This window comes from Chamaea fasciata, unplaced genomic scaffold (genome assembly GCF_029207755.1).
Source record: "Chamaea fasciata isolate MVZ Bird 193981 ecotype frontalis unplaced genomic scaffold, bChaFas1.0.hap1 SCAF_6, whole genome shotgun sequence".
In the NCBI taxonomy this organism is placed as follows: domain Eukaryota; kingdom Metazoa; phylum Chordata; class Aves; order Passeriformes; family Sylviidae; genus Chamaea; species Chamaea fasciata.
In genome coordinates, this window is record NW_027094091.1 from 48,838,111 (window position 1) to 48,858,475 (window position 20,365).

The window sequence follows — 20,365 nt, forward strand, 5'->3', positions numbered from 1 at the left end:
GGAAATGCTATGCCATTTATACATGTATCTTGCAATCAGTTTCTTTTCTGTTCCTCTGTACCAGAAAAGGTCCAAGAGTCTTTAGTGAATAGAGTGAATCCTTCACCACACTGCAGATTTTAATCATGAAAAAGAACTGACAAATGCATCTGCAGAGCTCTGACTAAGCCTGTGTTTTAGCAAAGGTATCCTTTACCTGCTGTGTCTCAGCTGTATCATTACACCTCCTTTCCAGACACTCTATTACCCTGTGTGAAACACTCCCGCCACCCATCTCAAAGGACTGCACCAGCTCTTCATCATGCAGGATTAGTCAGTATACTGCAGTCACCTAGTTAGGTTATTGATATCATTTCACACAGTTCAGAGTTAAAAAATCTTGACTGGCTGGTGAGACAATATCCTGAGAGACATCCATGCTATCTTGTATTACTGTAAATTATGAAAGACTCACAGTCAATTACATCCAAGGATACAAAGAACTTTTGAGCTACATCTTTTCCTCTTAAATGGATATAGAATAATAAAATAAATCAGTGATGGGAAGAATAGAGAACTGTAGCAATTTGGGATTGCTGAAGGAAGTACCGCAGCCACTTGGCGTTTCTTTGAAAAGGTGCCAAAGTGACTGAGGTACACAAACCATACAGTGCTCCTAAGTGGCACAGAAACCTTTCCAGTGTCAGTACTGACAATCCACAATTAGTTTTCTCACTTCTTGCTTGCCTTTACTTCCTCTATATGCACCAGTTCATCTGATACCAAATGTTTCCTTGCATTACCAATCTTGCCTTGCTTAAGGCAAAGATTTAATAAATTACCACTATAATAAATGTGTCTGCAAAATGAAGTTATGCCACAGCATCCTATTTTAGAATCTTTTTTATCCAGGGATATGCTTTAATTGTGGAAGGAAGGAAGGAAGGAAGGAAGGAAGGAAGGAAGGAAGGAAGGAAGGAAGGAAGGAAGGAAGGAAGGAAGGAAGGAAGGAAGGAAGGAAGGAAGGAAGGAAGGAAGGAAGGAAGGAAGGAAGGAAGGAAGGAAGGAAGGAAGGAAGGAAGGAAGGAAGGAAGGAAGGAAGGAAGGAAGGAAGGAAAAAAATGAAATGTCCATGGTTCCTTGAAGAAGTTGAAGTTTCCTTGAACATCTAACCTATGTTAAGCAAATTCAATTGACCATCACCAGCTAGTAAAATCTGCCCATTCTACTTCTGCTTATATCCTTATGCCTTTAAGGCAAAATAATTCTGAATTAAAGCTGTGAATTCAGCGTAGATTGTTAAAACTACACGGAACCTACATGTAGATAAACTTTTAAAGTTGCATTAATAACCTTTATTTTAATTTACTTTAAAAATTAAATAGGCTATACTGAACAAAGGCTATTCTGTTTCCGAATGAGAACTCACACACAGTTTAATGCAGTTTAACTAATTCAGCTCAGAATATAAGTGCAATATTTTCTCTGATTATCACTACGAAGACTAGACTTTATTTAGCACTGCCCTTCAGAAAAATGAAGGCCTGAACTCTTGGCAAAGAAACTAGTTATGATACTTTACAGAAGCCTTGCAGTACCTAAACAGGGCCTACAAGAAACATGGAGAGGGACTTTTTACAAGGGCATGTAGGGATAGGACAAGGGGGATTGGCTTCAAACTCAAAGTGGGTGGGTTTGGATTACATATATTAGGAAGAAATGCCTTACAGTGCGGGTGGTGAGACACCAGCACAGGTTGCCCAGAGCAGTTGTGGATGCCTCATACCCGGCATTGTTCAAGGCCAGGTTGGATGGCCTTTGAGCAACCTGGTCTGGTGAAAGGTGCTGATGTTTATGGCCAGGGGATTGGAACTAGATGGTCTTTAAGGTCCTGCCCAACCCAAACCTTTTAATGATTCTGTGATTATGTATGCCCACAGCACATATTTTGGGAATGTATTCACATTTTAAGTTACTCATAAAATCTTACACTTATGCACACAGAATTCACTTCAGAAGATAACTCATATGAAGTACGTGCTGCTCCTGAATTTTTTTTCTACCACTTTAGGCAAAGGAGTCTCACAGAGACAAGAAACATTCCTTTATCAGATTGACAAAATGAAAGGAATGAATAACAAATCTGGAAGGCACTGGATTCTCAGATGTCAGCCATCTGTCAGTGATTGTTCTTCAAGGATCATGTAGATGCATTCTAATCTATGTAAAGTTCATGACAACTTTATTTCTACAGTTTGCACTCTACTTATCAAAGATGATACTAGTCACTTTCACCTTTTAATGCCAATAATTCATCTACTGAGAACATTAATTCTATTACTAACAAGTTGGTTTAAATTAGGATAACATTTTCTTCCCCATTAATGATTGCATTTTACTATTTTTATTATGCCTAGTGACATCTAAATGCAGTATGAGAACTTCAATCCAGTCACAACTGTGAAAGCACAGCTATCCCAATAATAGACAATTAAGAAATGTGGCTCTTACATCAAAGACATTTAAGAGAATCAGGATTCCCCTGCTGACTTGTAAGTGGCTACCAATTTATTAGCTAAAAACCATCACGCAAGACCTCTTTCACTAAATGTAAGGTCTACCTGACAATTAATGAACCATGTACAACAGTCCAAAAACCACAGGGATCTATATTACCACTACAAAACAGTCACCAAATTTTGGAGCCACTATCTCCAGCACTCAAATTCCTACAAGTAGTTGCACTCGATCTGTCCTAAAATGTGGAACATGAAACAACCACATGAAATGTTATTTGTCAATGCTGAACAAGCAATACACCAGACATTAAGTAAGCCTCGGCTTGTTGGCATGAACTGAAACAAAGTAGCTCATAAAGGTATTAATACTACAATAATGAGACTGTAGTAACACAAATGGAGCAATGATAGACAATATTTGTTTAATGTAGGCAGAAGGTGTTGCCAGATGTTCAAGTCTTTTGAACATTTAAATTTTGCACATCTTCATTATTTGTCGTCTTTCACTCTTGATTTTAACCTGAAAGCAATGGCTAAGGAGCTCCACTAATTCCTGAGGCTTTAAAAAAAATTCAGAATTTACAACTAAGGGTGAAGATTATCTTAAAAGAAACATAAAAGGAACATCATTATTATGTTGGACTATGTAAGTGAGAGGATTTATTAAAGGGTATTTGTTGCTTGGTGAATGTGTTCTTTTAATGTTTTATATAATGGTGACCTATTCGTGAGGTTTTTAAAATGTAACAGTAACAATTAAAATAATTGATGAATAAAACCGGACCCTTTCTTGTAGGATCAAAGTATAAGAAATCATTAACTATATCAAATGATGCATAGACAACACTATGAGCCAGAAGCTAAAAAGAAAGGAAAATTCTATGATAATCTTCCCTTGAGTAATCAGGGTAGTACTACTGGGAATTATCATCTATTATAGAGGGTAATGCTTAATTTCCATCAGATTACTTTTGTTGCCTTTCTTTTGACAAATATCTGCTGCTGACGGCCACATTGAAAGGACTGATCTTAAATTTACATTCACTTTAAATATTAAAACATAATACACATTTACTGTAACTTAATTGGGGACAGCGCTGATGTTTTCAATTTCACTTCAGCATTCTCTTCTAATTTATGTAACTTCAATACAACAACTTGGTATATTTTACATAAGACCCTTTGGTCATAAGACACCATTGCTTTCAATTTAACATTTTGAACTAAATTCATGACATGACTTTGAAATTGTATTCCTTTACACAGACTGAGAAATTTTCATAATGTGTCTCAAGTCTCCTGTGTCTTCAACAACTAATGCTTCACTACAGCTTCTAAATAACTCTGCTGCTGTATCCAACTTCTCCCTCACCCTCAAATTCTAACCTTTCAAATACACTCTTTAGTTATCCTTCCTGCAGCCTACATGAGAATTAGAAGTGTTCTCCGTCTTTGATTACTTGGTAGTTGCTACATGTTTTGAGTCAACCATGTGTGTGACAGATTCAGGGCATTAAAAATAGAAGAAAACAAACTTATGAAAGATTTATGTGTTTTCTAAGGCTACCCACGAAATGAATCTCTCAGTCAAAATTAGGCTGGTTTTAGAAAAGCAAAATGCCTGCTAGCTTTACAAATTTCAATTCTTCCTCAAGATTTCCAAAGCAATGCCAGCTGAAGAACTGAAACTGCGGTACAAAAGAGGCCCTCAGTTAGCCCTAGATCACACATCATAAAAGAGGATGAGAAATATGGGTAAATCAAGTTAGGCAGATAACAAGAAATGGGAAGGTAATTTAGCACGTGGCCACCTTGCCACCTGAAAGAAAAGTCAGGGTGTTCAAGTGTCAAAGATTAAAATAAAGAGGTTTACAGCAAATCCTTTAAGTGCAGGAGGCATCCTGTGTAATATGGTAGTCCACTCTCCAGCACAACGTGAGGTAAAGGCAGAGGTAGTGCCACTGTGTTCTGTGAAGTATGACTGAAAAGGTTCCCATGTATAAGTGACTTCCTTGCAATTCAGATGCTTGAAGTCAAACAGTTCCGTGAGTGCCCAGCAGAAATATGGATTAAAGAAGAACCGTAAAAAAAAAAAAAAAAAAGTAACCTCTTGTAATGTGGAAAAAAATCAAGAAAAAAAGACATACGCACATCATGTTCTTCTTGCAATCCACCATTTGTTTATCATAGACATTTATGAAAGACAATCCCACTAAAGTGTGGGTATATGCAAATACTGTATGAGCTGAGCAGAGAGTGCAGCAGAGTGGGATTGAAAGGGAGCCTCTAACTGCACAAATTGCTCTATGAATTACCTGAGAAAGGTTGTGAGAAATAGGGAGGCAGAAAACATCCACCACACTGGGCTTCCTTCAGTAGGACTGTTCCTTGTATGAACGTGGGTTTTACTCCTTTTTACCATAAGCACTCTCTAAGATGTTATTTCAAAGCACATCCCTTTTTGTGCTCTGCTGAAGTTTTCTTTCACAGTGGTGAAAAAAGGCTTAGGAATGAAAAGGTTTCCAAAGATCACAGAAAATTATTAAAACATACTCAAACAAAAACATCTGACTTCAGCCTTAATTTCATTCATTTGTCTTCTATAATAAATAAATTCCAAACCAAGATATACTTATTTATTAGTGAACAAGCTTTAAATAACACTTCTCTTTATGTTGAACCAACGATCATTTGCAAATGCACTGACGGTTATTTTTGTTTATCTCAAAAGCCCCAGTTTCTCCTGCATGGTTGAGTTCTTCTGTCAAAAACAGTAGCTTTCTGTAAGCTGGCCTATTTTGCGCATGTCTCCAAAATATTTCTATTACTTTATTTATGGTGTACAACTTTTCTTGCAAATAAGCATCAAACTGACAGTTTGATAAAAAGCTATCAAGAATAGTTTTTCCTTTTCTGAATATTATAAATAAGTTGGTGTTTATGTAATCTTAGAAACCAGTGGTGCTGTAATTTTCATTAACATCCATTTCTCTCCCATAACAGCAATCCTGAAAACCCCCCACATCTGTTCTTTTCTGAATTACTATATACATGTAGGCATAGATTGATTTGCTGTGGCGGTACATGTTCACCTGTACTTTTTTTATCAGGTATGTTTTTGTACACTATTTATCACTCTGATATAACTGTAGCCTAATGGAGTCATCATGAATGCATCTAAAGAGAATATGAAAGGCTTATTACATGCAGCCTTTTTGGATCTGATTGTAAAACCAAAAGATCCTCCCTTCAAATAATTCCCCAAACTGCAAAAGGCTATTTACCATGAGTTTCTCAATAATCTTTAAGAAATAACTTGTATGAAAATATAGGCATTTCTTTTAATATATACTTTTATGTGATTGTAACTCTATATTCAGAGGCAATCTAAACTTATAACAATGAACTAGTTCTAACTGGTCCGTGATTTGAAAGAAATGTTTGATTTCGTCAGTGCTTTAGCTAGGATAGATATATTTAGATGCTTTTTGGGACTGATTTTATCTTTTACTGCATATCAGTTTATGCTATTATTTTTTTCTGCAATGAAATCAATGACTTTCAGCTTCACCAGCAGCACTTAGGAACATGACTACTCTGATGAGTTTGACACACAGCAAGACTGTCCCAAAAAGTTTCTATTAGGCATACTGATTAGTTTGGAAATAACAACTATCAGTCTGAGGTCACTTGGGTGCTGAGAAGAGCTGTTGATGGAGCCCAAGCCTGTTATTTCCAGTTTCTGGATTCTGCATACTTCTCCAGGGAGAAGCAAGCTGAAGTCTGCCCCTGTGTGTGTACCAGAAGTTCTCAGTTATTGAAGCCTTATGTTTTATTAAAGAGTCCTTCCATCCACTTCAGAGTTACTGGAGTTCTACTACAGTAAGGACACTTGGGTGTTTTTGTTCCATTTCTCTGTGCTATCAGCACAGACACCTCTCACCTCTGTTTCAGTGAAAGATTTCAGTGAAGGATTATACAGCACTAAACATTGCCCAAAATGAGATGTGCTGCTGCAACAGAGACAGGCTATCCTCCTGCAACTGACTCAAAGTACCAATGAAGACAAAAGGACTGATACAAGAGGCATCCATGGTTGTAAAACCTCCAAAATTTGTTAGTCTGATAAAATGTTCCTGCAAATTCTTTATTGTTGCGAAGGGGCCAGCTGCAGCTGCCTAGTGGCTCCTTTATCTCTAAACTCCAATTCAAGGCTCTCGTAACTGCCCTGGCTCAAACTGCACACTGTGCTTGCACACAGAAGTGGCACGCTGCTACATTTAGAAATACACACATATAAAAGGACACAGATAGGGAGGAGTGTCTGAGAATCAAAACATACGGAGGCACAACAAAGGGGTTTCAGTTTTTATCACCCTCAAGGAATGAGGAAATTCCTCAAGGACTGAGTAGCCAAACTTTCCCCTCCTGGCCATGTTTGAAGCTATTCTCTTTATGAAAACTATTCTTTAGAGTCATCAAAAAAGGACATGGATAGAAGGTCATGAAGTTTAACATAACTGAAGTGCTTTAACAACTGCATTGGGAGAGGCAACGGGGAGAGACACTGGTAGTAGGCATTCTCAGCCTTCACCCTGCTCAGACATATCATTAATAATATCAAAATGTGTACTGACACAAGACAATATACTCCATGTTAGAGCATCCCTTAATCAATCTGGTAACAGAAGCTAGCTTGGACTGCAGCAGATCATTTACCTTAGTCTCAGGATGACAGCAGAGCTTCAATATCTGCACAGGGCTCTTATCAATGTCTGGATTAAATTTATGATGCTGCTCTTGATCTGTACAACTCTAAATTACATGGGATTTTTCTGTCTAAGAGACCACATGTCTTGTGTGCCATGCTGCCACAGCTGCTGTCAGCAGACAGACTCACACCAGACATGTTTGGTATTAAAGAAGAGGGGGAAAAAGTGAGTTATCAGCAGGACTGACTCACTGGGGACAGGCTGCTTTGCAATTTACTCCCACCTTTAGTTTGAAATAGCTAAAATCTATTGACTCTTAAAGTGGGCTAAAAGGTACACTGCTTTCTTGGGAACACAATCAAGAGTGATATTTTTAGACACATCTGAAAACCATGCTTGTTTTCTAACTCTCAGTTATTTCCCTTTTGTTAGAGTTATGAATTGGAAGGTAATCTGAGGTCTTCATCTTCTAAGACAACGTTCTTTAATCCAGAATAGACACATTTTATTAAAAGGGGACTTACAGGAAAAGAATAGCAAAGCAGAGGCACTCTTAGAGCTCTTCATCTGCAGAGGAGATACCATTTATTTTGTTAAAAAGTGCTGGCCTTTCTTCAGTTTAGTTTGGTAAAGGTTACAGATACACATGTATGCACACACATCTTACCTTGATGAGACCACTGGGCAGGACCAAACCATGTCTGCTGTTAAACTTAATAGGCAGACAGCTATCACCCTTTAAAATCACCTTTTGTGCTGCACTTGCCCACCCCTAATTGCTTCAGTTAATTAGTGCTAGGATACAAGCTTTAGTGGCAAATGCTAAAAAAGACAAAGCTGTTTCACAGAAGGGGGGGAACCTTTTCGGAAGTTGACTATCACCTATTGGGTACCCAAATCCGACTTTAGCTCCATTTTGCAGTTCCACAATAATGCATTTATATTTTATTGTGGTGACAAGGCTGTATACCCAGATTCTAGTACTTGCTTCATTTTTCTACCTTAGTACAAATTATAAATAATGATTCTTTGGAGAACAGAAATCCTCCTGAGTAACCACAAGGGATATTCTCAAAATACGGCTCTGTTGTAATTATAACAAGTCCTCTCTTCTCATGCAGAAACCAAAAATAAAGAAAACACATAACAACATTTTTGAGTGGCTGAAAAGCTGATTTATTCTGTTATCACCTACAGGACTGAGTCCTCATATATTCATATCGTGGTCATTAGCATTCCACAACTGGATCTTTCCCCTCACTCAGCAGCAAATCAATTGTTTTCACATCTGCTTGTAGCTCATATTTCCCCAAAGGATTTCAGTGATCATATTGTTTTTCCATTTTCCAATGTACTGTCTGACCTTTTCCCTCAAGACTCTGCACAATTCACTTTAGTCAATCACTTCTTATTGATTGTTAGCGCCTGCTCATTCCCCATCTATCTTTGCTTAAATGAATATAGGGTATTTTTTTAGTGATCTTATTTTTAGTATGTCCTGTCATCCACTCATGTTCTTTCCATCCTTGTTGCTTTAGATTTCTCATTTAGATTTATACTTCTGTTCTATCCAACTTTCACTCCAGTTCCAGCTAAAATTCCATCTTCTTTCAGCTTATCCTTTCTTTTCTATGATGCTTGTACATTCAAAACAAACTTCAGCTTTCAGCTACCCACTATCCACTTCACCTAAAGCGCCACTCTTTTGGGAATCTGTAAGTTCTGGCAAAAACCCTTTCTTGGTTTATAATTTCTCCTGACATTTCTCCTCTGTGTCTTTCATACAACTTAGCACTGCATACACTTGCTTCTTATTATGAAGAAGCAGAGACAACAGACAGTCCCTGGAAACACTTTTCCACAGTTCTTCCAAAGTCAAATCCTTTTTGTTTACCTGAAGATTTACCTACATTCTGGAGGGCACAAATACTGGCTAATTTGCAGCTGACATCTTATCTTTCTTGGCTTTGTAAAGACTGATGCACTGAATCTCGAACTGAATCATGGAAATTCCAATTGTTTCACTTCTTGGGCTACTTTTCCCTCCAAAGCTCTGCAGTGGTATCAGGTAACTGCTCCCTGTTGCATCACTAAAGAAAGAATGTTGACCATGCATTTCCTTACACTTTTTTGGGAGTCAGCCATAACCTTACATTCATGATACCACTACTGGGAATCCCTCATTTCTAACTGGCTCTTTCACTCACCACAACAATGGATGATCTCTTAATGGTCCTCTCAGCAATAACTAGACATCATTAACCAGCAAGGGGGACAGACAATCAGTACTTTCAGGATGACTGCCAAAAGCTGACTGAGTGCGACTGCTCAGGAAACTTCTGCAAAGATTTCAAGTGAAACTTTTGCTTTTAATGCAAGATTTTCTTTGCTGGAAAATCCCCAAATCACTTTATTTCAATATCAGCCATTCAGTTGACAGTAAACTTGGACTTAAAGCTGCTCTTCAAGCAGCCATAAGAAAACAGAAATAGCTTGGAGGACCATCTCCTCAATCCTTTCTTTTTTTGGGACTCTGTTTTCTCTAACCATTCCCTATTTTACTATCACATTTTTTGGATATAACAGTGATGAATGAGAGAAATGGTGGTGTCGACTTATTTGGCACCTGGATGATGAGCCAGAAGCCTCCTTTATACCAACATGCTTCTTCAGTGCAGTGACCCATAGCACATTCAACACAGGACCAAAAGAGACATCCATAGAAGCCTTGACAATAGTTCTCTAGGGATAAACCAGGGTAGTTTTACAGCAGCTTTCTGCTTGAGATCACACCATTTACACCCAAGATGCCCAAGAGACTCACAAAGAGACCCTTATCAGAATATGAATGGGGGTTGAATAGGAGAGAGAGCCACTAACCTCAGAGTCCAGGAGCACAGAACAGCTATGCCAGGAGTACTGGAATAACTTACTCATCCTTTTCCATTGGTAAGTATGCTGGTGCTATTCAGCCAATTACTTTGCAACAGTGTCAACCCAGAAATAAAGTTCTCTAAGTAAGAACTGAGAACAGCAAACATGCTATGTAGCTCTTTACTAAAAGCAAGTTAAGATTTTGCCAATCTGAAATTCCTACTAGAACTCTTTATAAACTTTCTCAGCTACAAATAAACAAATTAGTAAATGGCAACAAATGGGCTACAAAATGGCAAAATGAAAAATCAACAGGGGCTGAAGCTGTGATGCAGATCTCTCAGCCACTGGCTGACAGCGAATGATGCTGCAAATGTGACGTGAGTAGGACTGATGTAAATGAAATTTTAAATCAGCTCCTTTTACAAGCAAAATTCCCCATGCTCTGAACAGGAAAGGAAAGCTCTCCATGTCTTCCTTTTTCTCTGCGCTGAAATCACAATAAAAAAAAACCCCAACCCTGTTGTATCTCCTCCCTTTTTCACACTCACAAGATTGTGTGGGTATTGATGTGGGGGTGGATGTCTGAGAATAAGGCATGTTCCTCTACACAACTGTATGCTGTGGTAGGGATGGTTTATTGCCTTTCATGTCTAACAAGATGTAAGAGAACAAATTTAATTTTCTGAAAAGTACCGGATTTATCCTGTGGAATGCAAGGGGAATTCAACTCACCATCCGCAAGAACTGCTTCATAGATGTAAGACACAGACTCTCCAGGATTTTCATCCCATGGTTTATCTAGGAAAAAATAAGAAACAGGAAAAAAGATAATATCATCACACTGATTTCCACTTTTATTTCTAGATGAAAATCTATATGTATTTTAAATGTAAGATAAAACTATTTAAAGCTTTTATTCTGCAGATAGAAAAAAAATCATATAACCAGTGCAAGAGCTAGTACAGAGGAACAAGTCTAGAGAGATCTTTAGATGCAACTGTATTTATCCCTTTTCAGTAAATGTCCCTTTAACTGATATTTTTTCAATTTACCAGAGCTGGTGAGAAACGTGTACCTGAAGAAGAAGTTTCCCTGAAAGTCAATACAGCAAACGATAGGAGAGGAGCTGGAAGTAAGGAAGGAGAATAGAATCATGTCCAGTAAAGTGAGAAACTGAATTGGATACGGACATTGCAGTTTGGAAGACAACTGTTGAGTGCTCCATTTGATAACACAATAGATCCGTTTACAGACAGTGCCATACAATCATAGAGTGGTTTGGGTTGGAAAGGGCCCTGAAGAACATCTAGCTCCAACCCCCTAGCCATGGGCAGAGACAGCTTCCACTAGACCAGATTGTTCAAATCCCATCCAACCTGGCCTTGAATACTTCCAGGGATGGGGCAGTCAGAGGCTGAGCAATCCATTCCAGCACCTCACCACCCTCATTGTAAGGAATTTCTTCCTTACATCAAACTTCAACCTATCCTTCTCCAGTTCAAAGCCATTCCCCCTTGTCCTATGCCCAGAACCTTCTATGCTCTGGGCTTAACAACCCCAGCTCTTTCAGCCTGTCTGCAGGAGAGGTGCTCCAGCACTCTGAGCATCTTCATGGCCTCCTCTGGACTTGCTCAAGCAGGTCCATGTTGTTCATATGTTGGGAGCTTCCAGAGCTGATGCAGCACTGCAGGTGGGGTCTCAGCAGAGCAGAGCAGAGGGGCAGAATCCCCTCCCTGGCCCTACTGCTCACGCTGCTCTGGAGGCAGACCAGGATGAGCTTGGCTTTCTGGGCTGTGAGCGCACATTGATCTTCTCATCAACCAACACCTCTAAGTCCTCAGGGCTGCATTCAATCCACTCTCCACCCAGACTGTATTTGTGCTTGGGACTGCCCCAACATGTGCAGGACCTTGCATTTGTCCTTGCTGGCCTTCTTGAAGTTTGTGTGGGCTCACCACTCAAGCCTGTCAAGGTCCCTCCAAATGGCATCCTTTCCCTCCAGCAGGCTGACTGCACCACACAGCTTGGTGTCAGCAGCAAATTTGCTAAGGGTGCACTCAATACCACCAAAAAAAAAAGTTAAACAGCATACAACACAGAATCACTGAATGGGTCAGGCTGGAAGGGACCATTGCAGCTCACCTGGTCCAAACCTCCCTGCTCAGTCAGGGTCATCCTAGAACACATGGCACAGGATTGCACATCTTGAACATCTTCAGTGAGGGAGATTCCACAACCTTTCTGGCAATCTGTTCCAGTGTTCAGTCACCTGTGTAGTGAAGAAGTTCTTCCTCACATTTAGGTGGAACATCAGTTTCTGCTCATTGCCTCTTGTCCTACTGCTTGGCATCACTGAGCCTGCCTCCATTCCCTTGACACTCACTCTTCAGATACTGACAGACATTGATGAGGTCCCTTCTCAGTTGTCTCTTCTCAAGGCCAAAATTTCTCAGCCTGTGCCCCATAAGATACTGTATTAACATTTTCAGGACCAAGTTCAGGACTCACAGCTTTTTAAGTAAGTACACAGAGACCCTATCAAGAGCAAAATCTGATTCTATTTTTCTACTGTGAACTCAAATAGGTGTTATACTTCATTTTTTTTCAGGGATAAGTGACAATTTCTTTAGTCTGAGCTGCAAAACAACCCTTATTTTATCCCATTTCCAAGAAGATGGCACTAATCTAGAAGGAGTAACATTACGGTGAAATTACAAATAGCGATTTTGCTTTAACAACAGTTGCGTGCAAAAAAATATACAAGAGGTACCTTTACAGAGGTCTTCTCTAGATGCCCTCCAGTGATAACTTTTCAGTAACTGTGACTGGTAACCATAGTGCAAGACTCAGTCAGACTCAATAATACATTACATGAAGGACATATAAGACTACAAATTCACACAGCCATTTTACAGCATTACCTGCAAAAATACTTTCTGGAAATCTAAAATTATTTGTCAGCTTCAGAAACAGTCTCACAGCTGCAATTAAATACTGACTGATGACTGGGCTATAAACAATACATAAATTTGGATGATGTCCATTTCAAACCATGAAAGTGCAGACTAAAAATGATAAATCCATTAGATTAATTTTTAAAATTAAAAAAAATAAATTAAATAAACAGAAAATTGCAGTATACTAAGTTAGCACATGCTGTTGCAATAATGCTTATGTTGTAGTCATCTGACTTTAATTATTAACTAAACTTTAAATGAGTTCGTCCTAAATGCTCCTAAAAATTGCTAAAATTGCTAAAAAATTTTCTAAAAAACATGCTAAAAAACTTTAAGATGTCAGTGCACTCACTTTTCCAGGTGTAATAACTTTTCATCCAACTGCTGTCAAAAATAAGAGGAAAATAAACATATTTCAGAATCTAAGGGTACAGGCTACCATGAATAGCTACATAGATTAAAACATGAGCTGCTAAGAAACCTAACAAACCTCACAAATAAACCCTAACAAGTAAAGTCATCTCTGAATTTTGAAGAAAAAAGAGAAGAAATAGCAAAGAAGTCAAATGATGTATGTGACAGGGGATGACAATCTCAACATCTTATCTGGGGTTGCCACCTCCAGACAATCACTTCAGTTTCTCTCCTGCTTTGAAATAGCCAGGATCTCATGTCAGGTAAAAGAAGTTAGTGACACAAATCAGTGTTTTGTTGTCAGTCATTACTAGCCCCCATCACTGCACTGGCATCCATTCTGTGTGGAATGGAGAAGCACAGCATCTCAGGAAGATGCAATACTATGGTAATTTTAGCAGTCCCTCCAGAGCATTTCAAAGACTCATTGGCATGGCAAAATGGAAATGAGAGCTACACTGCAGCACACACCAACTAACAAAATGTCCCTTCCGCTCTTGGGCTTATGATACAGTCACACAGCTTATTTTCATTTTAATAAAAAAAAAAAATTGGCATTGAGGTGCTCTGCAGTAAGAAGATGACATCACTACCTTAAAACACCAACAGTGGTATGCATTGTCTGAATGTAAATACATTGGGAAAGGAATAAACAGAGGCACAGCCATGTGGCCTCATTCACTGAAACCTCTCCTGGCAGTGAATGAGGCCAGAACCACCGGACTACTTTCCTCTATTTACTCAGTCTTGCATGTTCAGGGGAGAAATCTTCACAACCAAGACTTAGGTCACACACACATAGTATTTAGTATTCACAAACAAACAAGAAACAAAATTCTAGTAATTTTCTTTTTTCTTCAACTTTGGGGTTTTTTTGCACTTTAGCTTAACTTTCTCATAGACTACAAATCAGGGTCAAAATTTTGGTGAAGCACTTGCCTACTGAAGCCAATGGTAAAGTTCCCAGTTAAATTAGGGGCTTAGCTCATCAGCACAAGTCTTGCTCATAGCCCAATGAAATCCACTGGCATTCATTACATGTATTTGAGTACCAATGTGAAGAGGATTTTACAGGAGACAAGCAGAGCAGTGGAGTCAAAACGTGAAAACAACTCTTCAGTATTCAATGTTATACCAAATTACAGTAAAATTGATGCCACTGTACCAGAAATGAAACAGGAAACAGATAATATAGAAGTTATGGTAAAAATATAACTATTTCTTTCTCTTTTCTGTGGTCCGTACAACAGAAATTAGCCCCTCAGTATCTGAAGTGGTCTGAAGATCTGCATGAGTTAAGCCCTATTTTAACTCCCAGCCTGTTTTTCCCACACTTATTTATCATAGGAAAAAACCCCATGCTAGTATCTCATTTGCCCACATCTATACCCTACTATTAGTTGTAAAAGTAGTTTTCTTAACATTATTCTTCTTGGTCATTAAAACAGTGTGCAGATACATGGAATACCTTTTAGGTAAACAATCAGAAATTAATGGCATATTGCTGCCTCAGGTAAAAGTTACAAATTTGTTCTGAGAATCTTTCCGGGCTGTCATAGACTCCAGGTATCATTTTCTAGTTGGGTTATGCTACTTTATGTACCTCTCACTTTTTAATACAATAGCAGATAACAAATGGATACATGTAGGTTTGCTGAACTGTTCTCAACTATCAAATTTTGTAGAGTAAATTCTCTCCATATTTTGGCATTACAAGGTAAAAAAAGGATATCACTCCTTGGGGAAAAGGTTGAAGTGGAAGTGACCAAAGTTGCTTTTGTTGAGCTTTAAAAAATGAAACCTAATAAAGCTGCAAGCAGACTAATGCATATTTATGACTCTTGAGCTGTACTAAGAAGTCCCACCAAAAGTCTAATAAAAGGTTCAGCACACTTAAGAAACAGTGTCACAGAAAATTATTTTCATTAGGTAAGACCTGTTCTCTTTTTGCACCATTAATACTGAGGACAACTACAGGAGAAATCGTGGACATTTAAGGATCCAGGTTAACTACCTACAGATGTAAATATCTATCTACAAATCCTTTACATAAACACATGCTTGTCTGAATTTGAAGTCTCTCAGGATTAAACAGAAAAACCCCAGCTATGTTTAGTACCCCAGGACACTGAATTAATACACTGAAAATATGTCAATATAAAAAAAGGGTACACAGTTCAGCAGACCAAGGACAACGGTAGAAAGACACAGGAGAAGGAAAAGACAGATGCAAACAAAATATACCTCCTGATTCTACTTTCAACAATATTGGGAAAAGCTGATTAAAAAAAGTCAGAATTCTAGAGTCTCACAGGACTATCTTAGACGTTAACATAGAATAATGAAACTTCTGAATGTTCTCATCTTTCTCTAGGAGTTATCTTTTTTATGGCAATAGGCACAGGATCTACAAAATTCAAAACCAACTTAGAATCTGAATGTGGCATTTTCAAACAGTGAAATATTTTACAAACAAATCCTGCAAAAGGAATCTTTTGATAACAATAAAAATATTTGTGTTCCTCTTCATACAGAAGATGAATATAATAAAGTCTGTCGGCATCCTGGAAATACATGTTAGAAAGGTCACTCTCCTTTACTCCTCCAAGAACATGTTCAAACAAGCATGGCAAACTATTCAGATTTTGTGTTTGAACCACATTACAGACAAACAAGCTCTCTGCTGAGTACAAAACCCCCTGCATCTTCTGTTTTATTTAGTTTTACTCAGCATTTTGATTAGTTTTGGTTTTTGCCTAGAATGTTTGGCATATATACTACTTTAGGGAAAGAAGGAAATTTTAACAGATAAAGCCCTGTCTGCTGCAAGAAGATGAAACCAGCACCATCTGGTAGGTGAAATAATTATGGGGCTATAAATAAAATGAGATTTATTTTGCACTTTTTCCATCACAGGTTGTAGGGATAGTGTGAAGAGAATAGCACCTAGGAGAGAAGAGACAGCTAAGAACTTGCCTTGCCTACGAGCTTTCCTGAGTATGGGGAAGTCTGTAGTGGAAGGGTGCTGACTTTTAGCACCTATGCTATGCCATTGTCGACATTTTCCAGGAGAATTTAAATTGTGAAATAACAACCTGATTTAGCATCCATCTTCAGCTGTTCTAACTGCCTGCAGGTTAGAGCCCTGGCATCCATTACTCTCAGGACCTTGATGGCCCACTGTCCTAAGGCATTAACAGAATTTAGTTGCAGTGGAAGGCATGTGGTGGGGCCATTATAATTAAAGCACATTATTAAGCTTTTAGACTGATACAACAACAGCTCTTGTCAATACTGAGGAGACAAGAAGCTACAAATCCCTGGAAGAATAGGTTAAGAGTAATGGACAGTTTAGCAGAAAAAAAAGGAACTGAAAACCACGAAGAATATACACAAAAGTGTTTTCATCACTGTCTCTAAAAGGGTCAAGAATATAAGAGCCTAGGGATGAGCACGGAAAACAAAAGGGATTGAAGACAATAATCCATATGAAGAGAAATGGGAAATCTTGTGTGTCTGTTGCTGATGAAAGGCAAAAAAAATACGCTTCAAGGGAAAAATAATCCTTGCATATACTCAACACAGGAAAAATCTTCTTTCCCAGATGTGCAATCTGCCAAAATCCCTGTCACAGGTATCACAAAGGCTAAGAGCTTAACAGGATTCTACAAAAGAGTATCATATATACAGACACCATTATCTTCAAGCAAAGGTAAATACAAACCATACACATCTTTATTCCTCAGAGCTTAAATCAACACTCAGATGAAAGCAAATCTCTTAGTTGGAACATTTCCACCATGCAACAGAGAGCAGAGCAGAGATCTCCTATCAAGCACTGGATCTAAGCTGGCCTGGCTAGTGGCCAGGGCACACCAGTACACAAAAAAAAACCGGGCCAGAGCCGTTCTGAGCAGTTCTATGAGTGTGGAGGAGGGTTTAGCCCTGAAGCACCAGGCATCATCACCTCTTCCAGGGCTGGATCTAGCTTAGTCCACTGAACTTTTCTGATCCCAGCCACAGTGTATGCATCCCCCCTAAAGAGGTACACACTGAGACTGACACCTTCAACAACTATTCATTAATTCAGCTCTCTCCTAATCTCTGAAATTGCTGATATTGGTCACTGTCAAAGTAAAGATCATTTGAACACCTAGTAAGCCTCTGGCATTACACATAAGTTCCAAGGGCACAGGTAATAAGTATTCTTGTGAATGCATTGACCTAAGCAAAGAACTTTCCTGTGCTTTCTAGGGAAACTGTCTATTGCTGCAGAAGGGTTTGCAATTTCCTGTGCATGTGTCAACTGACACTATCTAAGCACAGTTACTTCCTATATATACACACACAGAGTATAGACCCACTGTTTTCATCCCATTAAAACACTGCCAAGACGCTTCAGTCTGAAGCTACATATTGGACACAGACAAAAATTGCAAACATTACCTTCTGAAACCAAAACAGACAACTGTAATGAGCCCAAATTGTCACGTCTGAGATATGTACTGAGGAAAAGGTTATTCAGTACTGAAGAGAAAATGGTTGGATAGGAGGAGTCTAAAATGTTCTTTTGAAAACACTGATTTCACCTAGGCAGACTGTGTAGACATATTCTGGGCAGGTTTCAAAGCCCTATAGTATACTTAAGCTTACCTGCTTAAGCACAAGACAGCAGGGACATCCAGCTAGGTCACTCATTCAGCTGGGGTCTCTCTACTACAGTGTTCAAAAGAATATTCTTGGTTGTTCATGTGCATCCAAAACTAGGTTAAGCTCTGAGTAAAAATCCTGAACTGCAGGAAGTCTTTCTCAAGCACAAGCTCCCATTCCAATAAAATGGCACCTTGCATGTAGTAAAGAGAGAAGCACAATATTCTGCTTGGTAGACAAAATCTTGGCTAAATAGCAAGAGCTGAGAGGAGGTAAGAGATCTAAGGATTACAAACAAGCAGTAGTATATTACCTGGTTGAATAATTCCTTTAACAACAGAAATATATTCCTCAGGTTTCTCATCAGTAGAAATCTCTTTGCTGCCTCCAGTTAAGGTCAGTATCTCATAAAGAATCTCTGAATTCTCCACTCCACAAAGCAGAATTACCACATTATCTGGAGGTTTTAAAACCTGTTCCAGAAAATAAATTCTCTTTCGATTCAGGCAGTTAAGAAGTCCACATGAGAGTATCAGGAGTTTACATTTATAAGACAGTAAACAGAGTAGCTCCTGGTGCTTGAAAGATGAATCCTCTAGATCGTAGAGCAAGATTCCTTCTTTGTTCACTATGAGTCCAAAGAGAGATTTTAAATACAGAGCCCACTCTTCTGCTTCTTGTTCGTATATCACAAGGATATCCTTCATATTTTCTGGAGAGAAGAAAACATAAAAAAAAATGTTTCAAATGTGTTTTAAATCCCTTATAAATATCATAAGACAGATTGTTTGTTTCCCCCCCTAATGAAAACTTGAGGTGCTGAAGCAATTACCTTCAGCAGAAATCAGCTCATCACCTTGAAATGACAACATCTCCTTATTTCTAAGACCAAGGCAGAAAGATTGTCCACAGAAACACTGGAAAAATATCTCAGGGTATTACACTTAGAATAACTAATATTTCAGAATAAATATTGAAACTGCAGTGTAGGAAGCAGAGCACATTCACACATTCTGCTTCCTCCTAGAGCCTTGACAAATAGGCAGTAGTATTAAAAATGGAACATCTAGCTTTTAATGACAGAATATATATTTGAACACATGAACATGATCTGACTTAATTAGAAAATTAATTGGTATGTTTAGGATATTTTGTCAGCATGCCGTTAGGATAGTAAATCGTGATCTTTCTTTGCTGTCCTTATTCTAAGAAAATTACTTGAGACATGACAAAAATAAATCTAGAACTGTATTTTTTAAAATTCTCTTTCCATTTAAGATGTAAAACATGATGCTAGCAAGACAACTAATACTCTTCCACAGCGTTACTAGGGTGACAGTTTGAGACAGAGGCAACAGGCACAAGCTGAAAAACAGGGGCCTGCCTCTGAGCATCAGGAAAGGCTTTTTTTTTTGTGTGAGCACTGGCACAGGCTGCCTGGAGAGGGTGTGGAATCTGTCTTCTTGGAGCTACTCAAAAGGTGCCTGGATATGGTCCTGGCTCTAGGTGTACAAGAGAGCTCCCAGAAGTCCCATTCAACCTCAGTCATTTTGTGGTGGTATGAAACCATCAAAAACTGTGATTTGATAAGCAACACAATAACAACATACATCAAGCCAGGGTAGCGTAATAGCCACAGAGAAGTTCACAATCACAGCCCTGTGGAGCAATAATGTGAGGCTGAGGAATAGATACAGCTTCTGCACTTCACTGTCACTGTGCTTCAGGGTGTCTGCCTGCTGGTCAGCGTCAGGCAACCTGACTGACACTTGTCTGCAGGGCACCACAGCTCCTTTGAGTGCCTACGCTGCTGCACTGTGAGGATCAGGAGATGCAGAAACAGGGAGTGTACACAGAGTTCGAATGTTTCTAGGGGACATAAAGGATGTGGGCAGTGGGATGCACTGTTGGAAGCACAGTACAGAGGTAGCAAAGGAGAATAAAAAAACTTGTCAAGGATCCCAAATAAGTCCACGTATAAAAGAAGAAACGGAACTTATATCTCCAGTCCAGGATTAATGCTTAAATTGTCTTCCCTTCCTTTTAGAAGAAATTATTTCTACACCTTGTTCATCCATTCTTTACTCTGGAGATACTTGAAACAAAGTTTACCCAGCAAAAGCTGACTGAAACTTGTAGAACAGGGACACTATCACTTAGTCTCTTGAGTTCATATGTCTACAAACTGCTTAAAGGACAATTGCCTTCTTTCCGAGATTCGTGAATGCTCACCCTTTCACAAAGTTTTCTGCAACAG

General features: G+C 38.7%; 1 protein-coding gene across 1 annotated transcript in view; it reads right to left on the reverse strand.

Annotated features, from left to right (window-relative positions):
- BANK1 (B cell scaffold protein with ankyrin repeats 1) overlaps positions 1-20,365 on the reverse strand; it is a 137,264-nt gene that overhangs the window by 99,818 nt on the left and 17,081 nt on the right. Inside the window, exons 2-3 of the mRNA XM_066186307.1 lie at positions 18,422-18,820; positions 10,820-10,885 (exon numbers count right to left, since the gene is read on the reverse strand). Coding sequence (XP_066042404.1) covers positions 10,820-10,885; positions 18,422-18,820 — 465 coding nt within the window. The remainder of the gene's footprint in view (positions 1-10,819; positions 10,886-18,421; positions 18,821-20,365) is intronic.